The 25,054-nt window shown below is 35.1% G+C and overlaps 1 protein-coding gene across 1 annotated transcript in view; it reads right to left on the bottom strand.

Annotated features, from left to right (window-relative positions):
• LRP1B (LDL receptor related protein 1B) overlaps positions 1 to 25,054 on the bottom strand; it is a 1,967,638-nt gene that overhangs the window by 34,821 nt on the left and 1,907,763 nt on the right. Inside the window, exons 85-86 of the mRNA XM_007946050.1 lie at positions 17,169 to 17,343; positions 11,986 to 12,090 (exon numbers count right to left, since the gene is read on the bottom strand). Of these exons, the coding sequence (XP_007944241.1) occupies positions 11,986 to 12,090; positions 17,169 to 17,343 (280 nt within the window). The remainder of the gene's footprint in view (positions 1 to 11,985; positions 12,091 to 17,168; positions 17,344 to 25,054) is intronic.

Genomic DNA, 25,054 nt, shown 5'->3' with positions numbered 1-25,054 from the left:
AATAAATTAGCTTCTTTTACACTGAAAAATAAAATTAGACTGTTTTATATAAATTGCGACATAAGATGTGTAGTGTTACCTGTTGACATTTTATTAAGGTGAGTTATTCAGCATGCTTCATTTCCTCACTCTTCCACTGATATTTATCCATATAAATTATTTTTTAACATTATAATTTTTCATTTAAAAATGACTTCTGATGGAAATAATTTTAATGTTGGAAAACAATTTCATAATGCTATATTTATTTCTATATTTTGCACTGTACAAACTTTATTTTTGACATATTAATTTTTATTCAAGTAACTTATTAAATGTGAGTATAACATTTTGTTTTCCCAAAGGAATAAGTAAGTACATGTTAAATATTTTAAATCATAGAAATTTCAAAATGTCTATCTGTTGCTTTTGCATATGGATAGCAACTTTATTGTCTTTGAATATTGGTAAAATATATATATATTTTTTCTGCTTGGAATTTGAGTCTGCATTATTCTTATTTGTTTATATGCAATTTGAATTTATTGTTCTAATGTGATGTTCTTTTGATTTTGATTCTGTTTTGTTGTTTCTGCCCTTGAGCATGGGAAATCATTTCTATATATAGGCCTTCTTTTAGTTCACATAAACAAATATGTAATGATACTTTTGATCTTTGTATCTCTCCATTGTTCTAGTTTCTTCCTTAGAACACTTCTAGTTGTTTAGGGTATATTTTAATATTTGGTCCATAACATTTCTTCTCTTTTTCTTTTCTCCACTTAATTTGTTTTTGGTTTATCCTTGCATTTTCAGATAATTTTTCTTGTTTGACTTTTAAATCATTGATTTCATTTTTTTACTTTAATACACACTGTATTGAATACAAATTTCAATGTTACAACTCCTTTACTTTTTTTCAGTCCTCCTGTTGTTTCATGCCCCCCAAAAATTGTGTATACAAAAACTGATATGATGTTTTCAAATCTTTGCTAATCTGTAACCACAGAGTCAAGATCTCAGCCTCAGGCTGCTTACCCAAGATAGGAAGTAGAGTTTGAGATACCTAAGAACATTTCAGCAAATAATCAAATGAAGTTACCTAAAATTAAACCATAAAGCAAAGTATTACACTGTAAAGATTTTAAAATAAAAGCCAATTATAAGTCTGGATCCATAGTCACAGTCAAAGCCTAATGAACCAGATGTAGAGGACCTGTTGTTGTTGTTTTGTACCATCGAGTCACACCTGACTCATAGCGACCCTTCGCTGGGTTTCTGAGGCGGTATCACTACGGAAGTAGATTGCCCAACCTTCCTTCCAAGGAATGGCTGGTGGGTTTGAACCACCAGCCTTCTGGTTAGCAGCCAAGTGCCTTAGGCACTATGTTACCAGAGACCTACTGATTTTAAACATAGATTTTCAGACTAATCTTAGGGTGTTCATGTAACCTTTTCTTTCACATGGAGGTCTTTACCTATACATTCTAGCATCAGTATCTTAAAGAAGAAGAAGCCAAGTCTTAAAGAGCTCAATAGATCACCAACAGTAAAAGAGTAGCTATATGAATCTAGGAACATTTGATGTCAAAACTCATGTCTTTGCACTTACTGTATCTTGTTCAGAAATCAACAAAACTTTCTTACTAGCTCTCTCATCTTTGATAATGATCATACCAGCCAATAATTAAATCCTTCTGCTACTGTCAACATAGGACATTGATATGAACAGAATAAAACTTTGTATCTGTATTCAAAAGCCAGAAAACAGGAAATAGAGTTAAGAAACCCATTGCTGTAGAGTCTGATTCAACTCATAGTGACCCCTCTTTGGTTTTCTGAGGTGGTATCACTGTGGAAGTAGATGCCCAATCTTCCTTCTGAAGAGTGGCTGGTGGGTTTGGACCACCAGCCTTCTGGTTAGCAGTCACATGCCTTAGGCACTACGCCACCAGAGAGTTAAGAAGCGAGGACTTTATGATTTTCTTTTGTCTTCTATTGCATCCTCCTGTAAACCCTTAAGCACTGTCCAGGAGAAGCTTATTAGAACATTTCAATATCTCTCTAGTCTGGAGTAAGGTGAAGCTCTAGTTTGGAAATAGGGGTTGATAGGTGTGCCTCTGAAATTATTAACCTAAAGGAAGCTATGGAAAGGTGAGGGACCCTATAAAAGTAATAATTTTCTTAACAGAATGGCTGCCAGTGGGTTTCTCAGCCAAAAAACACCTAGAGTGGCAAAATGGAAAAGAAAAGTAATTAAAAAAATGTATTATCATCTATGTATATAGTGACATGTAGATATCTGTATTTACATATGCTGCAACAATGGCTCAAACATAGCAAAGAGTGTAAGGATGTTGCAAAACCGGGCAGTGTTTCATTCTGTTGTCTATCAGATCATTATGAGTTGCAACCACCAGCACCTAACAATAATAACAACATATCCATACATATTTTGTCTTTGCTAAAATTTGCTCTCTTTTCAAAAACTTTACTGGAACAAAGGAAAGAGATACATTTAGGTTCAGTGAGTTGTTTGAGCAAAAGCACCTAGGTGTCGATGAGCACACTTTTCATAAAGAGAGGACATGTTTGTGTGCCTGTGTCCATGTTCGTAAAGTATTGGTAGAGGAGGAACAGTAGTTACAAACATTTCTTTATTAATAGAGAATAAAAGGAATTGTAGATAATGTTGGGAGATGATGCTGTGGAGATAGGCCTATGTTTTAAAGAAACTAAAATCCAATATAAATGGAAGTCTGATGCTAGGGAAAAAATCTTTGACATGGGCAGGTGCAATCTACTTGATATGATTTTAATAATTCTTTACTGGATTAGCAATTTCTAAGACTACCAATCAAATATTATTTAACAATATGAACATTGGCAAAGTAACATACATTAAAAGTGAAAAAAAGTAACATTATTCAATATATCTACTTCAAAAATGTCAAAACTCCCTTCACATAAACATGGAAAAAAGGCTAGACTCTAGGCTTTTATTCGGGGCTTCATTTTGGAGTTTTCTTTGAACCACACACATAGTAATAAATGAAAATGGCCATCAAGAGACAAAAGTGAAAGCTTTCAAAGAACAAATCTATTCCTTAAATTGAAAGATACAATATAAAATTTCCACGTGGAAAAACTGTCACCTTCATGGATCTGAATACTTTATAGACTTTCCAAATGTGTATAAATTCTGCACAATTCAAATAGATTTTTACCTATTAAAGAAAGAAAAATGTACAACAGACAAAAACTAAGGAAGACAATAAATCTTATCTTCTAAAGCAACTTTCTTTCCTGTAAATGCTTATAGATAAAATAATACATACTAAACTTTTCATCAAAGATACATTACCTCTACCAATTGCAAAACCAGGTTGAAATCTATGTTTTTTTAAAAAAGAACTATGTTCCCTTGTATGAAGAACTGATAACTAGTAGGGTCTCCTGAGGGCTTAATATTCCTTAGCTGGACTAATTTTGTATTGTATATGATCATAAAAAAACAAAACAAAACTCACTTCCATCAAGCAGATTCCAATTCATAATGACCCGCACTGGTTTTCTAAGGCTGTGTGTAAGCAGACTGCTGCATCTTTCTTCCATGGAGCAGCTGGTGGGTTCAAACCACTAATCTTTTGGTTAGCAGCCAAATCACCTCAGCCACTACACCACCAGAGCTCCTTGTACATGATCATAGATGCTTAAAATTTATATACATTTCATTACCACATGAATGTTAAATATCTTAGGGAAAATTTCCCAGATTTTAGAAATTCTGCCTCTAAGCAACATGAGTGTGGACTCTGTGTCTGAACCAACTCTCCACTTTTGCTGTTGTTAATGTTGCTTTTGAGAATATATACAGCAAAATCAAAATCAATTCAACAGTTTCTTCATGTGGAATTCAGTGAAAATAATTACATTATTTGAGTTGTGCAACCATTCTCACTCTCCTTTTCTGAGTTGTTCCTCCCTCATAACATAAATTCACTGCTTCCTAAGGTTCTTATCTGATCTTTTGAGTTGTGGGTGTCAATTTGATCCCACGTAGACAGATCTTGAAAAAATCCCATGTTCAAGGCACACATTCTTTACTAGTTAAGCTAAACTATTCTTTGGTTTAAGGAAGACTTCAGGGGAGATTTTCATTTTAAGGTTCAAAAATTATCTCAGCCACATACTCCATATCCTCCTCTTATTCCTGTATCTCCTTCCTCAATTCCTGCAGGTGAACAGAGACCAAATGTGTCTTAGATGGCTGCTAGCAAGTTTTAAGACCACAGGTAGTAGGCAACAAACTAGGAGATAGATAATAAGCACTAAACATGTTATTTGAGGTCCTAATTAATACTTACTGAATGAACAATCCTTTTGAATACTCGTCTATTTTTTTTAATAATTCACCTATCCTTGAATCTAACCAAACCTCCATAAATTAATTTACATTTTTCTCTATTTCCTTACCTTTTAACTAACAAGCTGAAGCCTTTTTTCTGTCTTTATAAGGCTTTGTCATAATGACCATCTGTTAAAAACCTCAGCATGCCTTTTACAAGCCTTATCCTCTTTAAACTTCCTAGAGATTATATTCTTTGATACTCTACTCCTTTCACTTGGAGGATAAAACTCTCATTCAAAAAAATTCTTTTTTTCCATTTACTTTTGTTGAAAACTTCTTCATACAATACCAAAACCTTGATTTCCTGTATGCTTATGTCCTTATTTTGTTAGTTTTTTTTTTTTTTTTTTTTTAATAAACTCATTCACATGTTATAGCATAAAATCTATTCACTATCTTAATCTCTTCCATCTTGCCACACATCCTGCATTCTATCCTCAAAACTCAACAGTCATTTTGTCATACAATGGAGACTTGAATGCTACTGATATTGGAAGCTGTGCCACTGATATTTCAAATATCATCAGGATCACCTATGGTGGACAGGTTTCAGCGGAGCTTCCAGACTAAGAAAGAATATGAAGAAGGACCTGGCATTCTATTTCTGATAAACTTCACCAGTGAAAACAGCAGAACATTGCCCAATATAATGCAGAAGATAAGCCATAGAAGTTGGAAGGCCCTCCATATACAAATGAGGAAGAGCTGCCTCCTCAAAGTACATTCAACCTTAAAGACATAAATGGAGTAAAGATTTCAGGACATTCATTTGCTGATGTGACATGACTCAGAATGAGGAAAAAAACTGGAAATATTCATTGATAATCAGAATATGGAATGTATGAAGTATGAATCTAGGAAAATTGGGAGTTCTCAAAAACAAAATGGAAGGCTTGAAGGTAGAAGTGAGCTAAAGAGGACTAGTATTGGATGCTTTGAATCAGACAATTTTATGGCCTACTATTTCAGGAATATGGAATTAAAGAGTAATGGCATAGCATTTGTTGTCAAAAATAAAATTCTAAGATCTATCCTGGAGTACAATGCTGTCAGTGATGGGATAATATCCATTTCTCTGCAAGGTAGACCAGTTAAAATGACTATAATTCAAATTTACTCATCAACACCAATACTAGAGATGAAGAAATTAAATATTTTTACAAATTTATGTAGAGAGAAATTTATCAGACATGCAACCCAAATGCATTGATAACTACTTGAGACAGGCATACAAAAGTTGGCAAGAGAGGTATCAGTAGTTGGAAAACATAGACTTCGTTTTAGAAACAACAAGAAAGATCACAGGATAGAATTTTGCAGGACCAATGCCTATTCATTGGAATTTCTTTTTCAGAAAAATAAACACTGACATTACTTGGGAATCTTACCAGATGGAATATACAAGAATCAAATCAATTACACGTGTGGAAAGAGATTATGGGGAAGCATAATATCAGAACGAGGCCAATGGCAGACTGAAGAAGAGACTAAAAGTTGCTCACGTGTAAGTTCAAGTTGAAGATGAAGGAAATTAAAACAAATCACAGGAACAAAAGTACAACCTTGATCCTACCTGGATTTAGAGACTATTTCAAGAGTAGCTTTGACACACTGAACGCTAATGACTGAACACCAGACGAATTGTGGAATGACATCAAAAACATCATATATTAAGAAAGTAAAAGGTCATTAAAAAGACAAGAAAGAAAAAAGAAAAGACCAAAATGGATGGCAGAGAAGAGTCTGAAACTTGCTCATAAAGTGAATGGAAGAGAAAATGGAAGTAAAAGAGCTGAACAGAAGATTTCAAAGGGCAGCTTGAGAAGATAAAGTATTACAGTGAAATGCACAAAATCCTGAGAAACCCAAAGAGAATAACACACTCAACATTTCTCAAGTCCAAAGAGCTAAAGATAAATTCAAGTCTTGAATTGCAACACTGAAGAATTCTAAGTACAAAGTATTGAACAACACAGGAGCATCAAAAGAAGATGGAAGGAAAGCACACAGTCACTGTACCAAAAGAATTAGTCGATGTTCAGTCATTTCAGGAACGTTCCATTTCAGGAAGTAGCATATGATTAAGAACCAATCATATTGAAGGAAGAAATCCAAGCTTCACTGAAAGCATTGGCAAAAAATAAGGCTCCAGGATTAATGGAAAAACAATTGAGATGTTTCAACAAATGGATAAAAGTTTGGAAGCACCTTACATGTCTATGCCAAGAAATTTGGCCAACTTACAGGAAAAGATCCACATTTGTGTCCATTTCAAAGAAAGATGACCCAAAAAATGTGGATATTGTCAAATAATATCATTAATATCACACACAGTAAAATTTTTCTGAAGATAATTCAAAAATGGTCACAACAGTACACTGACAAGGAACTGTTAGAAATTCAAACCAGATTCAAAAGAGGACATAGAGAAGATATCATTACTGATGTCAGATGAGTCCTGGCTGAAAGCATAGAATATAGGAAAGATGTTTACTTGTGTTTTATTGACTATGCGAATCATTTCATTCCATAGATCATAACAAATTATAGCATTGCAATAACAATGTAAAAGAATGGGAGTTCCAGACCACTTAATTGTGCTCATGAGAAAACAATACATAGAACAAAAGGCAGTCATTCATTCAAACAGAAGAAAAGGACTTAAAATCAGGAAGATTTCCTTTTACCATAATTATTCAATCTGTATACCCAGTAAATAATCTGAGAATCTGGACTACATGAAGGAGAAGGTAGTATCAGGATTATGAATGAATTAATGAGGAATTGCATAGATGGCACACCTTGCTTACTTAAAGTGACAAGGACTTAAAGCATTCACTAATGAAGATCTAAGACTACAACCTTCACTACAGATTACACCTCAACACAAAGAAAACAAAAATTCTCACAACCAAACCAATAAACAACATAATGATAAATGGAGAAAAGACTGAAGTTGTCAGGGATTTCATTTTACTTGGACCTACAATAAATGTCCAGTTAAAAAGGCAAGAAATAAAATGATGTATCATGCTGGACAAAACTTCTGTAAAAGACTTCTTTAAGATATTAAAAAGCAAAGATACCACATAGAAGACAAAAATGTGCCTGACCCAAGCCATGGTATTTTCAATCACCTCATATGCACTTGAATGCTAGAAAATGAATAAGGAAGACTGAAGAACTGATGCCTTTGACTTATTGGTTTTGGTGAAGAATATTAAGGATATCATGGATTGCCAGGATAATGTAAAGTTATGACTTGGAAGAAGTACCAAAGTAAGAATGCCCCTTAGAAATGAGTACAGCAAAGCTTTGTCTCATGTTCTCTGGACATGCTCTCACGAAGGACCAGTCCCTGGACAAGGGCATCATGTTGGTAAAGTAGAGGGTCAGCAAAAAAGAGAAAGAACTTCAACAAGATGGGTAGACATGGTGGCTGCAACAATGGGCGATGATTGGGAGGAGGGCACAGGACCAGGCAGTGTTTCACTTTACTATGCACAGAGTCCCAATGAGTCAGTAGTGACTCAATGGCACCTAGTAACAACAACAGTAACAAGTTTATAGCTATTTTTCTTCAAAAGTGAAAATCATATCAGAGTTTCTGTAGCACCAAGAGACTGGTACAGCATAAGAGTTATAAACAAAGCATGGACTTTAGAATCAAAATGAATCCCAGGCATTCAGCACTTCATATTTGTGTGAGCTCAGTGAACTCATCTATGAAATGGGAATAATAATAGTGTCATGTCATTGATTGGGTTGCTGCATTGATTAAATTAGATAAGTGCTTAACACATAGTTCTTGGGGAAAACGTTTGCTAATTTAGTTTTAGCTGCTATTAATTTTGCTTCCTTATGTACACATAATCTCACTCATAATTGGTTTTCAATAAATATGTTGTGACTGAATTAATGAATGAATTATGAGAAAATGTAATTATCTCTTTTCTGCTCTTCTTATGGGTGAAGTGATTTGCAAGGTGCAATAAATTTTCTCCTATTATCAGAATAAATTATAGGGAGTAGAAACCACGCACAAACTTTCCATAAAGCCAAATGTAGGTAGACATAGAGATATAAAAGATGTAAATACACAAAAGTAAATAGCATTTGCTGTAAGTTTCTCTAATAAATATTTTTTCTGGTTGAATTTATCAGATAGATGGATTATTATCTATCTTTTAGAGTTTTTTTTTTTTTTTTTTTTTAATAAGTGGAAAAGAATATTACTACGGGCTTCTGTGCCAAAAAAAAATATTTTTATTCTAATGTCAAGGGACATTCTCTGGACAGGCCAGGACCCTGTGACCAGTGTGTGGGGAAGGGATGTGGGCCTGGAATGTTGTATGTATCCTGCCAGGGAACAATGAAGCAGAGCAGGCAACACCAATGTCCTCAGAATGAATTTAAGACATACCTGGATCAGTTTTTGGCTTAGGATCACCCTGGATTTATTAACTGTGAAATATCTATGAATCTAATGCCTTCACTCTTCTTTCTTCCACTTGTACTATCTGGATTCAAGCTCTTATCACCTCTCATTAGGAGTGCTGTGAAACCTTTTGATGTTGAGTCCCTGTAGCTAATCTCTAGGGCTTCCTCCAACAAGTATCACATTCAAAACCAAATTACATCAACTCAAGCCTCTGCCTCAAATCTTACTACCCACTGTTTGCAAGCTCCTGTGTAATCCCTTACTTTGGCATAAACGTGGTTCCAATTTACCATTCTAGTCTCATCTTCTCACACCCTTCCCCCTAGATGTTGTTGTTGTTGTTGTTATGTGCCATCAAGGCTGACCCGACTCATAGCGACCCTTCCTTGGGTTTCCGAGGCAGTATCACTACGGAAGTAGATTGCCTCATCTTCCTTCTGAGAAGTGCCTGGTGGGTTTGAACCGCCAACCTTCTGGTTAGCAGTCAAACGCCTTAGACATTATATTCTAACTATATTAAACCACTCATAGTTCCTCAAATAGACCATAAAGTTTCAGATACACCCTTGGTTATGTTACTCTTTTATTTTGGAATGCTCTTCTCTACTTCACTGAACTGACATGGGCTAAAAAAAAGGTCATTTTTTTTTGTTTGTTTCTGTAAAGTCTTCAATATTATCTCATTTCCCATTCTTAATGTATCACTTGTTGTGCTAAGAATCCATCTTCCTATCTTTATCTCTGTGTTCCCTATCTAATTTATTGTAGGCTTATAAATCTCTAGCCCTGCTAATTAGTGACCTTCTTAATACTAAACAACAACAACAAAACAAACTCATACCATCGAGTTGATTCTGACTCATGGAAACTCAACAGCTCCTTAGTAGGAGGGGCTCAATTTCATTCTTATTCACATGTCTAGGATATTGCACCCTTTCAGGGTTTTCTAAATGTTTGTTGAATGACTGGAAGAACAAATTTAGATGTAGGGCAAGAAGGTGGATGAAAAAATGATTTTCTTTTCCTCTTTGCTTTTAATAGCAACATGTACTGAAACTGAGCATGGACTATGAATTGAAGATCAATTGCTTGATAGATTCATTTATATACATTTTAAAGCATAATATTTAAAGGGGTATTTCTGGACTCATTTATGTAGGAAAATTGATTTAACATATTCAAAAAAAAAAATTCCAGAAAAAGTAAGTTACATTTTTTTCCTATGTGACTCTTTTAATCACTTCCCATGAATTTCCAACTATTATTTAAAGAATAATTTGCTTCATGCAAAATATAGTATTACAAACAAAATAGGGAGTTTGGGTAATGAAATATCTGAAATTCAATATGATTGTGATTTAAAACCATTCCTAGAACTCTGAGATGATCACCACTGGGGCTATTATGAAGTGTCAACCAGGGCTATGGATTATGATACTAGATATCTGGGAGGATGCCAGATACAATCCATCTCTAGAGCTCAAATGCACAACACAAAGATACTTTACATTGTGGTGAACATTGGCAGTTACCCTACAAGTAGTCCCTGGAATTTCTTACAGGAAAATTGAGGGTTTTTTTTTCGTGGGTATTCACAACAACAACAAAATTAATCAGGAATGAAGTTTTAACACTGTTAAGAAATAAAGTTACTTTATTTTTTTTTTTTTTACCCAGCTTGTATCTATTTCTTTGTAAAGGAGATTTATTGATTAAGGTAATAAACAGAGTACTCAGTAAAATCTTGGGAAACAAAGTAATGTCTTCTTCCATCAGTGCTAGAATTGGAGAGTCAGTTGCTAAACAGAAATCACCATTTTAAAATCCATGGGAATGGAGTCTAAAAACACCTGCTTCTGTACTTCTCTAATTAAAAGCTACTCTTCTAGCAAATGCATTTTTATTAGACAGCTTCACAAGCTTTTTCATGTCCTTTTTTTGAATATCTAGACACTACCAGTTTGTGGTGCACACACTTGTGGGTGAGCGAAGCAAAGGTTAAGTATGTATGACACAGATGAGCCCTGAAGATTAAGTATAAACTGTGAAATGCATATGGATGTTCATGATTTGAACCAATGAACTGTGGCCTGAAATGATGTCACACGAAGTGCAGTGGTAAGTGGAAGGTTAAACCTACTTGCATCTCGGCTCATTAAACGCAGTTAAAGTGCAAATCCCCTCATTCTGACAGTAGTGATCACAAGGGTTCGCTTTCTGGTCACAGCGCTGACTTTTAAACCCCACAGAGCATCTGCAGAATTTCAGTAAAATACAGCTAAATAAAGCGTCTGATTTTTTTTTTTTTTTTAATTTTTTTGGCAAATGTTTCAAATTTATTTCATACAGAAATGGTAACATGAATAAAAATATAAAAATTCTCCCAGGTATGCTCTTTCTTTCTCATACACACTCATCACATTCTACTCTTAAAAGATAGGGAACAGGATGCAGACTTGGATCATATGGGAATGTCTTCCTTCAGTTTGAGCAGCAAAGAAAGAAATTTCAAAATAATGGCCACACGAGGTGAGTAGTTTTATTTCAAACTGTCAATTCTAGACAGGGAATTAAAAATAAATAATAATGAAATTCCAGATTTTCCCAGGAGCAGAGAATCTCCAGTAGTTTCTTTAGGTGTTCAGAAACCCAGATTCAAGGTAATGTATTCCTGAGGAGCCAGGGGCGTAATAGTTGTACATAATACAACACTCTAAGCCTGATATAAACATGAAATAGCATTACACATTTGAAAAGATATCTTAAGTTCTTTTAAAAAGAATGTTCATAGATACCAAAGTATTCATAGAAGATGATTATCTCTGGGTTTCATATATATGAACCAGGCAGTGAAATTAGAACATTCTTCCCCTGCATTTCCAAATCAAAGATCTATGAATGTCTGAAATGGGTATGATGCAAAGAATTGAAAGTGTTCTTCCTCATGAAATCATTAGCAAATTGATGAAGGAGGAGATTTTGTAGCATATGAGTCAATGAAAGGACAATACTTGATCAGATATGTCCATGGAACACTCACTTAAAATGAATCACTAATGCTGATAGTAACTATGAAAGGAGAAAAATACAACAGGGATTCCATGTATACACAAAATCCTACCATGATAGGTCCACAGTGTTAGAAGGTACTCACAGACACACAGGAATATTTGTCTCAGGGTCCAGTTGGCATGTGCCGCCATTGTAACAGTAGCCATCACATAACTGACAGCTAGAAGCGATTTTTCCATTGGTGCAGCTGTAGCAACAAAGAAAAAAAAAATCCCCATTGTTACCAGCATCATTATTGTTGAAAGCTGACACAAACCCTCTGCAGGTGAAAATATGCATTGTAAAGGAATAGTGGAATGGATGGTAACAAGTAAGTTTTCAGGAAGACAGACTTGCTGGAGGTAATTTTTTTTTTTTTAAAGCAGAATGATGACGTAAATTTTTTCATTTGGTAATTTTCAAATTTTTAATCCATTTGCTTGATGTAAAAATTTAATATAAGCAGATCTTTGTGTGAAACAGTGCACCCTGATATCTCACTTACAGTAAAGGGAGATATTAGCATTAAATATCTCATTCAATTTTCATAAAACTAGGGTTTGTTGGCATGTGTGAATTATAAACCATGTGATCAATTATTCTGAAAGAAAAAGCTTGAGTTATTCCTTCTAAAAGAGAGAAAGTTATACAAAGAAATGTCATTAGTTTTAGACTCTACATTTTGAAACAAAGTGTAGAATTATCATGTTATCAGTTTTATCCCACTGTTTGTCTATAAATATTGTAATTCACATCAAACGTTTTTTATTCTAACAAAAAAGAACCAGAGAGTAGTTTCTTGCAAAAATTAAGCAGCAGTAATGGTAGATGACCAATATATAATAAGGCAATAATGTAATGGTACAGGTTTTCTAAAAAAACTTACTGAAATTATTTTAATTTCCAGTCATATTACATGTCTGGGATAAGAATAAACAATATTAAGTATTGTTGCAACCACACCAATGGGTATAGCAATAATAGAAAAAATAGAAATATCTGATTTATAATGTTGATTAAATGAACAAATAAATAGTATTATCAGATTGGACAATAAAAACTATTGAAGCAAAGGAAAAATACACATTACAAATTACTGGGAAAATATTATTTGAAACCATTCCAAAATATTGAAATAATTCCTTTATGGGAGCTATGAGAATAGAATTACATACGCCTCAGCATAAATCAGATTTGCAATAGGCAATTCCAGTAATTCTGATCATGTGATCCTGTTGGTTCTAGGTGCAATGAAGTAAACACTGATATCACAATAAAACTGGGCATAACTTTGACAGAGAAATCAGTCCGTAGCACCATTGATCGGTCATTTGGTCATTTTGGTCATATTCATGGTGGCATAGTGCCTAAGGCATATGACTGCTAACCAGAAGGGTGGTGGCTCAAACCCACCAGTTGCTCCTCAGAAGGAAGATTGGGCAATCTACTACCCTAGTCATATCATGACCAAAATGATTTATGGTAGTAAATCCATTATAGAATAATTCCCAGTAACAGGTAAGATGCCTGAGAACAATTTGTTGCTGATTCTATAATTTATTTATTTACTGACTATTTATTTTACTTCACATGGGTGGTAGCGTTGCTGAAAACACACTGAGATGCATATTGCTTTCTCAGGTTGTTTAATCTGACCAAACCAAAACTAAACTCATTTGCGTGGAGTAGGATTCGACTCATAGCGACCCCTCCTTGGGTTTCTGAATTGGTATCACTATGGAAGTAGATTGCCCAACTTTCCTTCCAAGGAGTAGCTGACGGGTGGGTTTAATTTGAAGACATCTTTAAATTGACATTTCCTTTTGTGATAAATAGGAGCAATGTGTAAACTATACACCAGACATGGGATGTGGGTAGTCTAGAGTTTTCAAGATTTGACAGAAGAATGTCAGTCACAGCCTTTATAACCTATGTTGTTGTTAGCTACAGTTGAGCTGGCCTTGACTCATGGTGACCCATGTGTGTCAGAGTGGAACTGTGCTCCAAAGGGTTTTCCTGTCTGTGATCTTTTGGAAGCAGGTCACCAGGTCACCAGGCCTTTCTCCTGAAGTGCCTCTGGGTGAATTCAAACTGTCAAATTTTCCTTTAGTAGCTAATTGCTGAATCTTTTGCACTACACGGGGACTCCTGTAGAGGCATCCTAACATGGCTGCAAAGTGAGTCAAGTAGGCATTCCATGGAATTGGTGCCTAGTAGGTCAAATGGATCTCATGGACTTTTGCTTGCCCTCCTTGCCAAGAATCCTTACAAATCAAAAAAGCAGAGTCATGCTATTTCTTGTTGCACCAAAGAGACAAAGTCAAAAGGAAAAATTAGCTCATCATACAATAAAGGAATTCACACAAAAATGATAAATATACACCAAAAGTCTGCTTTTAAGAGATTTAAATATATATATATATATATATATATATAAAATTGTTGGTTGCTTTTAAATGTCTCAGGAGTTCTGGTGGCATAGTGCCTAAGTCATATGACTGCTAACCAGAAGGCTGGTGGTTCAAACCCACCAGTTGCTCCTCAGAAGGAAGATTGGGCAATCTACTTCCCTAGTGATACCACCTAGGAAAACCAAGGAGGGGTCACTATGAGTCAGATCTGACTCAACAGCAGTGAGGTATTGTTTTTTTTTTAATGTCTACTTCCAATAGATATAGAAGATTTTGCCTCTTTTTCCTTCTAAGGTTTTGTTTGAACATGCAATTGAAGATATAAGTTTGCAGTGACTTCAAATGTGAAGTACAAATTATACAAATTGTTATAGTATATCAAAGGGTACTGCTCATATTTTTAACATAAAATTTCTGGATAATTTTCTTTTTTTTTTTAGAGCATTTTGTGACACACACACACACACACACACACACACACGAGATATGTGACATATCACTTTCTAAAAGTTAATGAAGTTATTTAGTACACACAAAGAACACTCATAACAACTGATTTAGCAAGGATTTTATTTATGCTATTCAAAATTATGATCAAGATTGTCTTCATCAATATTTAATAAGATTTCAAGAAGAGAGAAGAATACATAATTAGCCATGATTTAAAGATTCTCATTACATTTGATGGAATATCTGCTGTAGTTGACAACTCAAAGGCTGTCCATTAGAAACATAAGTGCCTATTTGCAATCACAAGTATACGTAGTGGCTTAAATTTTCATAATTAAATAAAAATATTTATCTTAACTGTTGCAATTTTGCTTTAAGTATTTCTTCTTAACCTATGAAGCAGAAATTCCAACAGCACTGTAAACATCTCTTTAATGCTAAGGTAGGAGGTATAATAGAAATGAACACTACTTTAATTAAAGATTTTATGAAAACTCAAATAGTTCTGTTTGTATTGACATTTTAAAATATTATATCGCTTATCTGACAAAGCAAATATGATTGCATATTATTTTTTAGAGTTCATCTAGTCATTGTTACCAACTGTTATTTATCCATTCTTATATATTCTTTAGAGTCCATAGTTGTTGCAGATAGTTAATGCACTAGGCAGATATCAAAAGGTTGGAGGTTTAGTGCACACAGAGGTGACGTGGAAGAAAAGCCTGGCAATCTACTTCTGGAAAATCAGCCATTGTAAACTCTATGGACCACAGTTCTACTCACATGGGTTGCCATGAGTTGTCAACTCAACTGCAACTGATAATAGTATATGGATTTTTCCAAAAAGATCCTCTAGAAGAGAAGGACTAAAATGTTGGACCTCAGTTGACTATAGGCTTATGAAGATGTGTTGTTTCTAGGTGTGAGAAGCCATTTTTTCACTGTGCAAAACACAGCATGAGAGTGCCTAACAATCTTGCCCTTCTTTCCTTACACAGGATTTAGCTTTTTCAAAGGAACAGGGTGTGTTTCTCTGCAGGAGCCTTTGTAATATAAACTGTGTGGAATACTGCAGTTTGTGACCTTTCTTAGATTATGGGCCATGATCCCCGGGTGGGTGGAATGGGGTTGTAAGGAAGAATCTACAGCTATTTCCTGATAAGTTGCACTGGACATGAGGAAAAGTGTATATGCACACTAATTGAAATAAAGTTCCGTCACAAATAAAGCTCTGTCATCAATCTCATCACGAAGAACTGATAAGATTAATGAGCAAACATAATTTGGTAGTTTACATGAAAATGTGTTTTGCTTTTATGTACTTACAAAAGACATATATTTATATATTGGTCATATTTTCAACTACTTTACCTAAAACATAATGTGCTTTCAAATGACTCAATTTAAAGGTTTGAGTAAATGTCAGTCATAATGATAACACAAATCATATTTATAATTTTAAAATAAGTGTAAATACAAAATAAAAAAGTGTTGATGCTGTATATAATAAAATTTTATTGGGCCTTGTTTGGCAAAGCAACATAACTCAACGCTGGCACCTTGTCAGTGCAAGCTCAATGAGAGCTGGCCGTGAATGCCTCCCAGCACTCCTTTGTAGCTTACATTCTCATCTACTGTATTCCTAAGCAAGGCAAGTGATAGAGTTCAGGCCTTCATAAGGTCTTCTTTTAAAAGGTTATTGAAAGAAGCTCAGAGTGAGGATTGATCTGTATCCTCTGTGGCATAAACTTTTTTCATGATGGAAATTGAATGACATTACCCTTTAGCCAAGATGATCATCAGCTTTTCATTCACTTAATCTTAAAATCAAAGAGAAAAAGGTGATGTGACCTAAGTCAAACTTGAACATTTTTGTTGCCATTACTTTCCAGAAAACACTCCCTCTACTGATTTTAGACCATAATGTTCAATGCCATATTAAAGGAAAAGAAAACATTATTGTTTCATAGCACAGGTTTTTTGCTTCAAAATTCACCTTCAAAGGATGCATATGCACAACAGAAGAAAAGTAAGGCACTCATTGTCAATAATGATTGGGAAATTAAAAACCTGAGCTCTACTAATTTACTAATATTGCATATAGCTTTTTAGAAGTATGTTGAATTTTGTTATTTCTTGATTATTATTAGGAATATTACATATAGGAAATTATATTCCAATTCCATTGCATGTTCCCTAAATGTACCTAACAGGCATTGTATGAGTTTGGGTTTACTTGAAGTAAATTGAACATCATAGCTAGCCTTAAAAATAAATAAATAAATAAATAAATAAATAAATAAATAAATAAATAAAAACCTTCAGAGTTTTAGATTAAAAACATTTTCACAGTTTTTACTGGAATACTATGTTCTTTTGAGTTTAAATGCTTTTTAATAAATGAAACCAGATGTGCACCTACTTGCAAAATATATCTTCACTGTCTTTAGTGATAATGCAGTGTCCACCATGGCACCTTATACATTTGTCCGCTTCACATTTTGGTCCTTCATAGCGTGTTGGACAGACACATTCAACACTTCCATCATCCCCAATGGTACAGGATTCAGAATTCACACAATAGTGGTGACACACATCTTGGAGGAAAGCATACAGAAGAATAAAATTATATCACAAAATTCTTGACTTCAGTCATAATAAACATTAACACTTTATTTCAAATTAAAAAATAGTCAGTTGATAAGTAGATTAATTTTAAAAAGCAGATTGTAATTGTTTTAACCAGAATTTTCTAATTATGCTATCGATGCTCTTTTGCCTGTTAGGCATCATTTCATCTAGCTAAGAAGATATAGGTAAATTTTATATAAAGCTAGCCAATAAACCCTTTTGGATCTGAATGTCAAAACTCAAATGAAAAACGTTCCTTAGTAATGAACACTATTACCATTAGTTTAAAATTAGTAGAAATACTTCAAGATTTATTTAAATAGCATTTTCATTGCCTTTCCTACAATCTCTCTTCATCCAGACAATAATACAGTGTGTGCTAGCAGTGGAGTGGCAGACCCCTATCTCTGTACCAGCCCTTGACAGACTAGAAAGAAACCTCTCTGTACAGGTGCCAGAATAGGCCCAGGTACCAAACTGGTGGGTAGGTGAGCAGACAGATCCTCATGGAACTTCAGGAGGAAAGCAGACTAGAAAACTAGCTGATCCATCATTGGTGGGGAGTGCAAGCAGAAATCTACGCTATTATCTCACCTCCCCTCTAAGGTGAGAGTCTAAATTCTCCCTTTATCAGAGGGAAAAACCACCCCGTAATATGAGCTGCTTGTTTTGAAATATTTCTTATTAAGGATTACAGCCATTGAGTTGTTTCCAACTCATAATGGCCCTTCCTCGGGTTACCAGGCAATCTCTATAGAAGTACATTGCCCAATCTTCCTTCCAAGGAGTGGGTGGTGGGTTTGAATGACCAGGCTCTGGCTAGTAGTCATTTGACTTAGGCACTACACCACCAGAGCTCCTAAGGAATACAGAAAAATTTCCCAACTACAAGGGAAGACTCCCCTCAAGTATTTCCATACCTCTTGAATATTATCAATAAATTAAAGATAATTTAATAATATAATAATCACTCAATCTTTATAATTAGAATTTCTGCTTCATTCTTTTGAAAAGCAGAAAAGTCTATATGTGTATTCATATATGAATACATTTGTAATTTATCAGACTTCAAAAACTGAAATCCACAATAACAATAAACTTAAATAAAAGAATTTATTAAATTGATTCCAAACTTTGTGTTTAGATGTTGCAATTTCCTTTTAGCTATCTAACTGGGAAACAATGTTAAATGAGCTTCACTAAAATAGAGATCAAAATTTATAAACTTTAATCTGTTGAATCACAATTACAGTGAATGAGGAAAATTAAATCTTACATATAATCCTCATGTTTGTACATTTATCTAGTCCATTATTAAATAAGACATAAATTTATTGACAGGTTGCTTCATATTTATGGGAATCTATTTCAAGTATTCTTTTGCTTGCTGGTGCATTATGCCAAGAACTCAGGTTGAGCTTCAGTTCTTAAGCCTCTTAGTTTGGATTTCAGCTACATTTGAGGAAAGTAGCATTTTTAAAGCACAAAAGACTTGGAGATCTAAAAATTAAAGTGAGTGTTAGTGTCTTTGCAATATTGTCTGTAGTTCTAGGCTTGGCAAATACAAGGTATACAACACAAATTCTGTTTTTATTTATGAAGAGTATTATTTTGACTCCCCAAGTGTCAGTCAAGTTAAAAAATAAAAAATAAAAATAATGACAGACAGTTCTCTTAATATTGCCCCCAATTTCCTTATAAATTCATTCTTTGTTCTTAAAGAAAAACATCAAAGACTTCCGATGGGCCATAGAAGTTGGCTGATGTATCTTTTCAAGATCTTCTTAACATGTTCTTAGTCAGAGGTTCCCATAGCTGACAATTGATCAGAATAATGTAGAAATCATACTTGCAGATGCAAATTTCAATGTATTTCCTTACCACCTACTCCTAGATTCTAATTCATAGGTATGAAGTGATGCCCTGGTGATTCTCACAGGGCTGCTTGAGGAACTTATATGTTTTTAGGACAAAAGATGTAGGAAATGACAACTTGGGAGAGAATTTTACTGGTTGATAAAGAACCAGACCAAACCTAAACCCACTGATGTCAAGTGAATTCCAATTTATAGTGATCACCATTGGATTTCTGAGGCAATAAATCTTAAAGTTAGTAGATTGCCCGGTCATGCTTCCATGGAGTGTCTGGTGGGTTTGAACCACCAACCCTGTGGTTAGCAATCAGATGCCTTAGGCACTGTGCTACTTGTAAACTGATTTTCTTTAAATAAAATAGCTTATTTCTTGACTAACATTGGAAGTCTAATATAAGTATAACTTTAAAATTGTGAACCACTTGATTTTTACAACTGCGCTTCAGAGAAAACCTAGAAAAGTAGAAAAAAATATGCATTGATTGCTGAAAATTGATGGCTGCCCCGTACCACACTACAACCAAGGAGTAGTTTACATATATCTTGAGTACTAAAGGGTAAAGTATAAAATTACTTAAAATAGGTAAAGCACAAACAATTTTGAAATTAAAACATAAATTATGACTCTTTTAGATTATGACTAAAAAGATGTGAAAGTACAAATAAAAGAAGAAATCAAGGAAATGCAAATTAATACCTTAATGAAATACCATTACACAATCAACAAACTGAGCCCTAAAAATCAAACAACAGCAGAAAGTAACATGCATTGCTAGTGGGACTTTAAATTGGTACAACTAACTTGGAAAACACTTGGTCAATATCTTTTAAGTCTGAACACACCCATACCCTATGACTTACCAATTCCACTCTTAATGTATACTCAAGAGAGAACATACACATGTGCATCAATAATATTTACAAGAAAACGCACAGCAGCCTTATTGGAAATAGCAAAAAAGAGTAATAATCCAAGCCTCTATCTCAAGAAGCATTTTTAAACTGTGTTTCACTCATAAAATACAACCTCTATCAGTATCATTAGGGGAGCTCTGGTAGCATAGTGGCTAAGACATTTGCCTGCTAACCAGATGGCTGGCGGTTCAAACCCACCAGCCACTCCTCGGAAGGAAGGTTGGGCAATCCTACTTCCATAGTGATACTGCCTCGGAAACCCAAGGAGGGGTCGCTGTGAGTCGGGGCCGACTCGACGGCACATAACAACAACAACAACAACATCAGTATCATAAATACTTAGCACAAAAATGAACACACTGCAACTATAAACACAAAATGACTAAATCTCATAAAAAATATTTTTGAAAGGAAAAGCTGAACACACACACACACACACATACATATATGCTTTCTATATATATACATATATGTGTATATGTGTTGTTATATGCCGTCAAGTCGGACCCGACTCATAGTGACCCCTCCTTGGGTTTCTGAAGCAGTATATATAATATAACATAGGAGCTCTGGGAGCCTAGTGCCTAAGACAATTGACTGCTAACCAGAAGGCTGGCAGCTCAAACCCACCAGCCACTCCTCTGAAGGAACATGGGGCAATCTACTTCTGTAGTGATACTGCCTCGCAAACCCAAGGAGGGGTCACTATGAGTTGGGTCCGATTCGACGACACATAAAAATAAATAAATAAATAAATAAATAAATAAATAAATAAATATATATATACACACACACATATATACACACACCCACACATATATAGCATGTGTGTGTGTGTTGTATGTGTGTATAGAGCTCTGGTGGCATGGTGCCTAAAGAATTTGACTGCTAAACAGAAGGCTGGTGGTTTAAACCCACCAGCAACTTCTGGAAGGAAGATTGGACAATCTACTTCCTTAGTGATACAGCCTTGGAAACCCAGGTAGGGGTCAGTATGATTTGGATCCGACTTGACAACAATGAGTTTCTTTTTTGTGTGTGTGTATATATATACACACATATATACACACACATATATACACACACATATACACATGTATATGTTTATATATACACACACATATATACAGATATATATGTGTGTGTGTATGTGTATGTGTATATATATATATATATATATGTATATATATATATATATATATACACACATGATGCTTCTGTCCTGGAGGAAGTGCAGCTGTAAAGCTCCTTGGAAGTGAGAATGGCTAGACTTTATCTCAATTACTTTGGTCATGTTGTCAGAAAGGACCATTCTCTGGAGAAGGATATCATGTTTGGTAAAGCGGAGGGACAACGAAAAAGGGGAGGCCCTCAACAAGAGGGACTGACACAGTGGCTACGACATGGGCTCAGGTGTAACATAGATCATGAGGATGGCACTGGGCTGTTCAGTGTTTCACTCTGTTGTGCATAAGTTCACCATGAGTCGAAGATGGCTCAATGGCACCTAACAGCAACATACATATAGTCAGCTCTTCATATCTGCAGGTTGCACATCTGTGGAATCAATCAAAACTGGATTGACAATATTAAAAAAAAAACAGCTGCCATCAAGTTGGATCCAACTCATAACAGTCCCACCCTTGGTTTCTGAGGCATTATCACTATGGAAGTAGATTGCTCAACTTTGCTTCTGAGGAGTAACTAGTGGGTTTGAACTGTCAGCCTTCTGGTTAGCAGTCAAATGCCTTAGGCACTACACCACCAGAGTTTCCATTTAAAAAATACATGTATATATATAATATATATAAATATATATATATATATGTGTGTGTGTGTGTGTGTGTGTGTGTGTGTGTATGTGTGTGTGTGTCTAAAAGCAATCCATCGAAGGGCAAGAGAATATAAGTGTTATTTATCAGAATTTACAATTTATTAGGTATTATAAGTAGTCTAGAAATGATTTAAAGTCTATACCAAGATCTTAATTGAAAGCAGAAAATAACAGATAGATGTTTACCCATTTTTTATTGACAATGAAAAAGCATTTGACTGTGTAGATCATAACAAATTATGGATGACATTGCAAAGAATGAAAATTGTAGAACACTTAATTGTATATAGAAACCTGTACATAGATCAAGAGGCAGTTGTTTGAACCGAACCAAAGGATACTGCATGGTTTAAAGGAAAGGTGTGCATCAAGACTGCATCTTTCAGCGTATTTTTTCAATCTGTATGTTGATAAACTGGTAGCATAGTGGCTAAAGCACTTGACTGCTAACCAGAAGGCTGGCAGTTCAAACCCAACAGCCACTGCTTGGAAGGAAGGTTGGGCAATCCTACTTCCGTAGTGATACTGCCTTGGAAACCCAAGGAGGGGTCACTATGAGTCAGGGCCGACTCAATGGCACATAACAACAACAACAATGTTGATAAAATGATGTGACAACTGGCCTACAAGAAAAAAATAATCTGTCATCAGGATTGGAGGAAAATTCATTTACAACTTGTGATATGTAAATGACACAACATTGCTTGGTGGAAGCAAAGAGGAGTTAAAGCACTTATTGATGAAACTCAAAGATTACAGCCTTAAGTATACATAAAGAAAACAAAAATCCTCACAACTGGACCAATAAGAAACATCATGATAAATGGAGAAAAGATGAAGTTTTTCAAGAATTTCATTTTACTTGCATTCATAATCAATGCCTATGGAAAGGCCAGTCAAAAAATAAATTTATAGGTTCTGGCAAGATGGCAGAATAGGCAAACAAACTTCACAGACCTTCTGCAACAAAGCAATAAGAAACCAATAGAAATCAATACAGAAGAAAATACTGGAACCCTGAGCTTTGAAGGAAAGGACAAAGAAGTGGATTACATAACAACTAATAGAAGAATCGGAATCGGAATGAAAACTGTAAGTAAGGAGACAAATGGAGCTGAGGACTGTCAGCTTCCCTGAGGACGTGGTCTTTTTAACATAACCTGATAGCAACCTAAGAATTGGCTCTGCTCATTAAAGTCTATATGGGCAAGTGCTGCATTGGTGCTGGACAACCAGAAAGGAAAACAGCAAAGAAGGAGAAAAACAGTCCTGGGGACTGCCAGTGGCAGTCCCGAGGGTGCAGCCATTTTGAACATTCAAAAGCAGCAGTCATGACCATTTTGAATACATGTAAGTGGAATTCTTACTTGGACAGGTGACATAGGAATAGGCTCCCCTTGCCGAGGACAGCATGGGCAGCCTCACTGAAAGTTGATGACTGGAATAGTGCAATATTCCTCTTATTCTGCTTACACCCCACACACTCTTGGTAGCCATCCTTCACCTCCACCTACCCTCTGGACCAGCAGTAATCCCATCCCAGTCTGTGTCCTGGAAGAACCTAGTTGCTGTGCCCAACCTCTACAGTTTTGTATGTTTTTAAATCATTCTTTTTATCTTTCCTCTCCTCCCCCTCCTCCTCCTCCTTCTTCTTCCTTTTCTTCTCTCTTTCCTGTCCCTGGTTCTTCTTATTCTTTTGTTTTTCTTTCTCTTCTCTTCCCTTTCACTGCTTCTCTCTTTTTTTTTTTCTTTTAGCTTTTTCCATCTCTTCTTTTCTCTTTTGCAGTTTGCATACTTTTTCTATACTCTTGTTTTACCCTTGCTCTTTTCCCTCATTCCTCCTTCCCAAGATATTGTGGCTTTCTAATTTTTTTTTTCTATTTTTCTCATTATCTTGCTTTTATCCTTTTTCTTTTAATATATTAAAAATATATTATTTTAATATATTTTGAACATTTTTCTCCTCATTTATTGGATTTATTTTGTTGTGTATATATGTGTGTTTAATGCTTCCTATTCCTTTAAGCAGTTGATATTTTTTGTTCCCTTGCTTTTATTTTTTTGGTGCTTTATTTTTTGTCTAACTCAGTGGAAGACAGCAACTTTTCCAACCGAACCCAAACCAACCATCCCTGCATTCCTAAAGTCCTACCCACTGAGTGAGGACCAATCACCACTTGCTTTTGCACCAACTGACCAAGGATAGACAGTGGCCAATACCAGTTCAACTCATCCTCAACTGCTCTTTATGAACAGGTAACAGAGATCTGTGCACACATTCTGATTCTCTTTCAGACATTAAACATAAATACAACACCATCACCATGTCTCAGAGGCAAAAGACCATCCAATCACAGTTCATGAAAAAAAGCAAGTGAAAATAGAGGAAACAAGGGACTAGGATACAAATCCAGAAAACATCCCTGAGAAAGAAGCAACATTGGAACTCCCTGATAAGGAATTTAAAGGAATTATATGTGGATACCTTCAAAGGATTGAGAGATAGATCAAGGAAAACACTGACAATATCAAGGAAAATCCTGGAAAAGTGAAGGAAACACACACAAAACTCTAGAACAATTTAGAGAAGCAATACAAGAACAAATTGACAATACCAGGGACACAAAAGACCTGTACAAAGAAAACTATAAAAAACTACTTGAAGAAACCATAAGAGATCTACATAAATGGAAGAAAATTCCATGCTCATGAATAGGAAAATTGAACACTGTGAAAATGTCAATTCTACCCAAAGCTATGTATACATTCAATGCAATCCCAATCCAGATCCCATCAACAATATTTAGGGATATGGAAAAACCAATCACTAACTTTATATGGAAAGGAAAGAGACCTTGGATAAGCAAAGCACTATTGAAGAAGAACAAAGTATGAGGTCTCACACTGCCAGATCTCAAAACCTACTATACAGCCACAGTAGTCAAAACTGCCTGGTGTTGGTTTCATGACAGATACATAGACCAATGGAATAGAATTGAGAACCCAGAAATAGATCCATCTACCTATAGTCAGCTAATCTTTGACAAAGGGCCA

Source organism: Orycteropus afer, unplaced genomic scaffold (genome assembly GCF_000298275.1).
Source record: "Orycteropus afer afer isolate SDZICR_OR568_19922 unplaced genomic scaffold, OryAfe1.0 scaffold00148, whole genome shotgun sequence".
Lineage (NCBI taxonomy): Eukaryota > Metazoa > Chordata > Mammalia > Tubulidentata > Orycteropodidae > Orycteropus > Orycteropus afer.
Note: the sequence above shows the minus strand (reverse complement) of the source record. Positions and strands in the feature narration are given on the sequence as shown.